Source organism: Poecilia formosa, unplaced genomic scaffold, assembly GCF_000485575.1.
Source record: "Poecilia formosa unplaced genomic scaffold, Poecilia_formosa-5.1.2 Scaffold1122, whole genome shotgun sequence".
Classification (NCBI taxonomy): Eukaryota; Metazoa; Chordata; class Actinopteri; order Cyprinodontiformes; family Poeciliidae; genus Poecilia; species Poecilia formosa.
Genome location: NW_006801061.1, coordinates 80,634 through 87,527, shown reverse-complemented (window position 1 = coordinate 87,527; position 6,894 = coordinate 80,634). Strand labels below are relative to the sequence as shown.

The 6,894-nt window shown below is 42.3% G+C and overlaps 1 protein-coding gene across 1 annotated transcript; it reads left to right on the top strand.

The window, feature by feature from the left end:
• Window positions 1–288: 288 nt before the first annotated feature.
• gars1 (glycyl-tRNA synthetase 1) lies at window positions 289–6,380 on the top strand. Its single transcript, XM_007544364.2, has 17 exons — window positions 289–598; window positions 953–1,054; window positions 1,485–1,587; window positions 1,997–2,138; window positions 2,593–2,681; window positions 2,871–2,947; window positions 3,034–3,179; window positions 3,268–3,417; window positions 3,721–3,883; window positions 3,980–4,144; window positions 4,228–4,335; window positions 4,427–4,572; window positions 4,645–4,730; window positions 4,812–4,921; window positions 5,280–5,373; window positions 5,467–5,657; window positions 5,915–6,380. The coding sequence occupies exons 1-17, from the start codon at window positions 341–343 to the stop codon at window positions 6,038–6,040; spliced, it is 2,256 nt and encodes a 751-aa protein (XP_007544426.1). The 5' UTR covers window positions 289–340; the 3' UTR covers window positions 6,041–6,380.
• The last annotated feature ends 514 nt before the right edge of the window (window positions 6,381–6,894 follow it).

The window sequence follows — 6,894 nt, the reverse complement described above, 5'->3', positions numbered from 1 at the left end:
CAGGCTGTGGAGGGTGCGACACCTGGTGGTGCCACCTGTTACAAAATATTTTTTGATATTGTTGTGTAATGTTACTTTTAAGCAATCTTGAACGAATATATTCTCCTCAACCTGTTTTGGACTTGAACCCCGAATAATTTTTACTTGGTTTTCCCCCCCCGTAATTTTAGTAGAAATAAATTAAATAAAATAAAAAGTATTGAAGTTTTTAACGAATCTGCGCATAGATTCCTTATTATTGGGTGTGATTTGTAGCGAAAGTGCCGAGCCCGTGCTGTAGGCGGTGTTTACTTGTTTCCAGAGATTTCATCATTCTCTTGTGGTTGCAGTTCACCGGTCCATGCTTCTTCTCCGCAGCGCTGCATCAGCTCTGCTGAGGACCACCACTGAGATTCCCTCCCTCCGTCCGCTATTCACGGCCCGCTTCGTCCGGCTGTCGCTCCGCCATCCGCCCGGAAGAAGGCCGTTTTCAGCGTCTGTCTCCCTGTGTAATAAGAAGCAGAGAAGCCTCTGGCTGCAGCTCAAGGAAGGACAAACCATGGGGGACGGCAACTTTGAGGAGATTCTCGCCCCTTTGAGGCAGGCAGTCAAAGAACAGGTACAGCTGATCTATTTGCTTTTATTCATTATTAGTTAACAGAACGGCCCCATACGGTTCAGTTTTAATAATAAAACACTTGTGTATATACCGCCTGATACAAGCTGTCAGTGCATAAGCAGCTACCGAAGCTAGCTGCTGCTAGCTGACAATCATGTGTTGTCTGCCACGTTGAGCCGCTTCTGCAGCTGCAGACAGTAGCCAGCTGAAGGGTGGGGTGCAGAAAGGAGGCTGATCTGTTGGTGCCACAACTCCACATCTATAATCGGCCTTTAGCTTTGTAAAACAGGCCCAAACTGGAGCCCAGTGGCGTCTGTAGCTGTCTCAGGGGTTTGCTCTGATTCTTTTCCTCAGGGGGACCTGGTGCGCAAAATGAAACAGGAAGGAGCTCCTGATGTGGATGTGACCAAAGCCGTGGCAGAATTGAAAGCAAGGAAGAGGACTTTAGAGGCCAAGGTAAATCACTTGTGATCGTCATCTGATTTTGATGCGAATGCACTCAACAGAATTACTCCATGTTCACAGACTCACCTTCAAATCTCGTGCAATCTGTTGCACAGTATGAATAGTTTTGGGCTTTTGAGTGTGCGTTCAGTAAACCAGGATGATCATCTCCACTTTGCTCAAATGTGAAATTATCGCCAGTTCACCACAAATGACAGTCCAGAGACATTTCTTATAGAAACACCTACGATCCAAACAGTAGTTATTAAACAACCGTCTGATTTCTGCAACATGCTGCTTGATCTGATCTTACACTGATTCTACTTTAGGTTCACATACAAACTGTTTTGATCCATTTTGTTTTGTTAAGCAGTCTGGCTTGCATCCTAGCATTTGTACGTGTGTAACACTCTGGCATTAAAAGGTGGTGTAACGTTCACAGGAGCTGTCGCTGCAACCCAAAGATGATATTGTTGACAGAACCAAGATGGAGGACACCCTGAAGAGGCGGTTCTTCTATGATCAGGCCTTTGCCATCTATGGAGGTAACGTGTTACATAGCTACTAGTAGAGTGGGCAATTGTGAGATTTTTTTTTTTAATCATTATTATAAGAATTGTAATTTATTGGGATGAAAACGCTTAAATGATATTTGCATGCATTTCGTTCTTTTTCTTGAGATCTTTCTTTTAACTGATGCTGTCCTTCCTTTCGATACCTTTTCTCCTTCAGTTAGTGTCTGGCTTTTGCTGGTTTTTCAATCTAAGCTAGTCTGCAGAAATTCTTAGTGATGTTTGTATTTTTAAGTGAAGGTAAAGAAACTAAAAATAGCGGGGAAAATTTGTCTGGAAATCTGTTAAATTTTCTAATTAGAAAATGTTAAAGAATTCGGTGAAATGGCTGGTCAGAAAAAGATTGTATGCGTGTTTCTGATTGGTAACCGTTGTTCGTCAGGTGTGAGCGGCCTGTATGACTTTGGCCCTGTTGGCTGTGCCCTGAAGAACAACATCCTGCAGGTGTGGAGGCAGCACTTCATCCAGGAGGAGCAGATCCTGGAGATCGATTGCACCATGCTGACTCCTGAGCCTGTGCTCAAGTAGGTGCACTGTTGCAGCGCTGGAGGCCTTGTTCATGCAACAGAAATGTTTTCGATTACTTCTGCACATCTGTCTGATTTATGTCTCTTACTAAGCTCAATTGAAGTGCAGACGTATCATCTTAAATTCGAACGTTTCGTCTCGTATTCCTTGATGTTATCTACTGAAAAATAGATAACATCAACATATATATATTTTTTTTCTTTGACTAAAGTCAAAAAATTTTATTGATTTGTATCCAATCATTGCCTCTGCTGAAGGCGCCTTGTGGTTCCTGGAGTCGGCTCCAAAGTGCCGAGCTGTAGGTTTTTATTGACGGGCGCATACGGACTTCTGCGATTTTATGCATGGAACCTGCAGCTACAGCAGCGCTCCATAGCCCGGTTGCAGATACACTCGACTTTGGTTTGAATTTGCTCCGTGAGGCTCATTCTTACTGTGTTTTTGTTCCAGGACTTCTGGACATGTGGAAAAGTTTGCAGACTACATGGTGAAAGATGTCAAAAATGGTGAATGCTTCAGGGCTGACCACCTTCTGAAAGGTAAAAAAAACAATACATAAAGTTAAGAGATGAGTTTTTTAACACTGAGCTCTTGAGTCATTAGGAATTAAAACTAATAGATTCTTCTTTTAATGGTTTACTGACTGCGCTTAACATATTTTTTTTAAACCGGTCACTAACAGTTGTCTTTAATCATAACTTTACTGCTTTATATTTGTTCACCTGCAGCTCATCTCCAGAAGCTCATGTCTGATAAGAAATGTGCAGCTGAGAAAAAGGCAGAGATGGACAGTGTCATCACTCAGGTCAGCTCCATCCACAAAATATATAATTTTCTCGGTGAGCAAATGATTTCTGACCAGATCATTAATGTTTTTAAAACCATTTTTAGTTGGACAACTACTCCCAACAAGAGCTGACGGACCTTTTTGTGAAATACAACGTCAAGTCTCCCACCACAGGAAATGAGCTCACCGCTCCAATCTCCTTCAACCTGATGTTTCAGACATCCATCGGACCAGGAGGGAATATGCCGGGGTGTGTTAAAGCATTTAAACTGTGGGGACAGTTTGTAATGTTTTTTGGGTTTTTTTGTAAAATCTCTGAATATGACGTACATTTCCAGCTATCTGAGGCCTGAAACTGCTCAGGGAATCTTCCTCAACTTCAAGCGCCTCCTAGAGTTCAACCAGGGGAAACTTCCCTTTGCCGCTGCTCAGATCGGAAACTCCTTCAGGAACGAAATCTCTCCTCGCTCTGGACTCATTCGGGTTAGGTGAGCAATCCTCAGAATTCCTCTTTGGGGTTGTAGGATGGGGGGAAAAACATCAAGTCTGGAATTGGATTTAAGCATCTTTGCAGGTCTGGATAATGATGAAAGAAGACAACAAAAGTAAACATCTTAATTTCCAGGCAATTTTTAATGCACTCTTATTTAAAAGTTGCATTTATCTATCCATCTTAGGCCTAAGTCTGGATCTCTATGACATTTTAACATGGAAATGTCCTGTAACCCTGTTGGTTGTGCATTTGGATGGCGAGAATAAACTGGATTGTGCCTGCCGCCCTGTCTGTGCAGGGAGTTCACCATGGCTGAGATCGAGCACTTCGTGGACCCAAATGAGAAGGTCCATCCTAAATTCTCCAGCGTGGCAGACCTGGACATCATGTTGTACTCATCCAAAGCCCAGACAAGTGGCCAGTCAGCCCATATCATGAGGCTGGGAGACGCTGTGGAACAAGTAAGTATCTGTGATTCTCACCCAGTTGTAGAACCGTGGTATTGCTTGGAATCTAAAATGGGAAACTGATTTATTTATTTTTATCGTTTTCTTCAGGGAGTGATTAATAACTCTGTCCTGGGATATTTCATTGGGAGGATCTACCTCTACCTTACGAAAGTCGGTGTTGCCAAAGATAAGCTGCGTTTCCGACAGCACATGGACAACGAGATGGCTCACTACGCCTGTGACTGCTGGGATGCTGAAACCAAGACCTCCTATGTAAGTTCCAATACAGTGCAAACTTCAGACTAATGCATTTTTGTCTAGTTCTGCTGCTTAAAATTTCAGGGGGGTTTTTGTAGGGTTGGATTGAGATCGTGGGCTGCGCTGACCGGTCTTGTTACGATCTGAAGTGTCATGCAAGAGCCACAAAGGTCCCTCTGGTTGCCGAGAAACCTCTGAAAGAGCCTATATCCTTTAAACTACTTGGCATCAAAGTCTGGAGAAGTGTTGGTGTTTTTCCTTGCCACAACGATCTATTTCCCTTTAACCTCTCTGCACAAAACCGTTAATGTCGTCCAGTTTGAGCCCAACAAAGGAGCTATTGGGAAGGCTTATAAAAAGGATGCCAAGTTGGCAATGGAATACCTGGCGGTGTGTGACGAATGCTTCATTGCAGAGCAGGAACAGCTGCTGAATGATAACGGGTTAGTGAATTTCTTAGGTTTACAGGACTGATAGTTTTCACATAGTTTCAATGATTTATTTCTGCTCTACAGAGAGTTCACAATCGAGACTGAAGGGAAGACCTTTACACTCACAAAGGACATGGTCGGAGTGAAGAGATTCCAGAAGACCTTGCATGGTGAGATTGACTTTTGAGGAATAAACAGGATTATTTACCCGCCATCAAAACGTTATAGCTTGCGTTTCCCTTTAACTGCAGTGGAGGAAGTTGTTCCCAGTGTCATTGAGCCCTCCTTTGGCATCGGTAGAATCATGTACACCATCTTTGAACACACATTCCACATCAGAGAAGGCGATGAGCAGAGAACGGTAGGTTTAGTCAAGTTACCAGATTGGGTGAATTGTATAACACTTTAATTTCTGCAGTAGTTTTAAATACTGCTGTCAAACTACTGCAACAATCTAGTTGGTTAGCTTTTATTATTCTTGTTTCATGCATTTCACTATGGTTTGCAGTGGAGTTTATGGAATGGTTTGCTAAAACAGCATTTAAGTGAGTTTTTGGACTCGAAGCAGTTAAATACTTTCTTCAACCATGGATTTTTCCATGGCTAATATTGTGTTTATTTTTTTAAACCTATATTTACATTTAAAAAGTATTTTGCCATGTGCTCTTTAAAGTCAGAGCCTTTTCTGTTCTTTGTGTCTATCACGTTTCTTTTTACAGTACTTTAGCTTCCCTGCGACTGTAGCTCCGTACAAATGTTCTGTCTTACCTCTGAGCCAAAACCAAGAGTTCATGCCTTTCGTGAAGGAGCTATGTAAGTGCCTTCCTAATATTTTTCATTTTCACCCTTAAAGAACTGATGTATTTCAGCACATTTACCCACCATTCCCATGTTCCCCCACATTAGCCGAGGCCATGACCAAAAACGGCGTGTCGCACAAGGTGGATGACTCCTCCGGATCCATTGGGAGGCGCTATGCTAGGACAGACGAGATCGGCGTGGCATTCGGCATCACCATTGACTTTGACACGGTGAACAAGACGCCTCACACGGCCACACTGAGGGACCGTGATTCAATGAGGCAGATCAGGGCTGAGGTACAGCAACCGTTCCCGTTTTTCTTTTCTGTCAACTTCAGCTTCAATTGGTTCTTAAAGCTAAAGCACCAATGGATAAACAGTTAGGGGTGGTTAGTTAGGTCATGTGGATTTATATAGTTCCACCTCCCCATTTTAAATTAGTTCATTTGAAAACTTTTTTGCAATTGCTCAAATTATCTTTGTCATATATACATATCCAACAAAATCATCATAGCTTTATCTATTGATACATTTCCCCCCCCATTCCTCTTCAGGTTGACAAGTTGCCGGTTATTGTTCGCGATTTGGCCAACGGCACCCTGACCTGGGCAGAAGTGGAAAGCCAGTATCCCATCTTTGAAGGGCAGGAGACGAGTAAAAAGGACACGATTGAGGAGTAGAGCTCGCATTTCCTTTGCAAGCAGCTCCGTAAATATTTCAGACTCAATGCAAACGCACCACCAAGAAGAATCCTGCAGTTATGTCGCAATGAGCCACACGGGTGGACCAATCCCACTTCAATCACTGAAATGTTGTTTGTCTAAGAGTCGAGGCAACTCCTGCACAGGACGTCTTCAGTGAACAACTTTGCATCCATGTTTGACAGTTTGTTCTTTCAAAAGGGAGAAAAATGTAATCAGGGTATCAGTGGAAGACTTCCACTGTTCAAGTTTTCAGCCAGAATGGATCGATATTTAACAAGTTGAAATAAAAGCAGCCAGCACTTCCTGGACACCTGTGGCTTAAGGGTTTTCTGTAAAGTTTTTTAAAAGTTAGGAGTCATAAGTTTTAATGTTTGTTTCCCCAATAGAACTGTAAATATACAGTGAATTGAAACCAAGAAGGTCCCAAATTAATAAGAGCCTTTTATAAAATCAGTAATCATATGAGATATCTACAAGGCTTAACATTGGAAATAAGATTTGACTTTGGTAAGATTTTTTAAAAAAATACTGATACATCTAAAAATAAAATATAGGAAAGTCATGGTGTCACACTCTATTCAGTTTAACTCCTGAGCCTAAACTGTCTTCAAGTCTGGGTCAGTAGGGTACAGAACAAAAATACACCGAATACAAATCTACACAATGCTTTAGTGTACATGTCTGTGTGCTGATCGGTCACAGAAAATCCTAATAAAATATGTTAAAGTTTATGGAGGAAAAAATGAAAACTTTTGCAACCCAAACGCCGCTGGGTTGCATTTTGACGTTCTGTCACTAGTCGGCACTGCCTGCTGGTTAACATGCTCACA

Excerpts from the sequence above, each read along its gene's own strand:
- gars1 (XM_007544364.2), top strand. The coding sequence starts at position 341 with ATGCTTCTTCTCCGCAGCGCTGCATCAGCTCTGCTGAGGACCACCACT. Across the intron at positions 1,055-1,484 it reads AGAGGACTTTAGAGGCCAAG|GAGCTGTCGCTGCAACCCAA; the intron begins GTAAATCACTTG and ends TAACGTTCACAG. Across the intron at positions 5,374-5,466 it reads GCCTTTCGTGAAGGAGCTAT|CCGAGGCCATGACCAAAAAC; the intron begins GTAAGTGCCTTC and ends CCCCCACATTAG.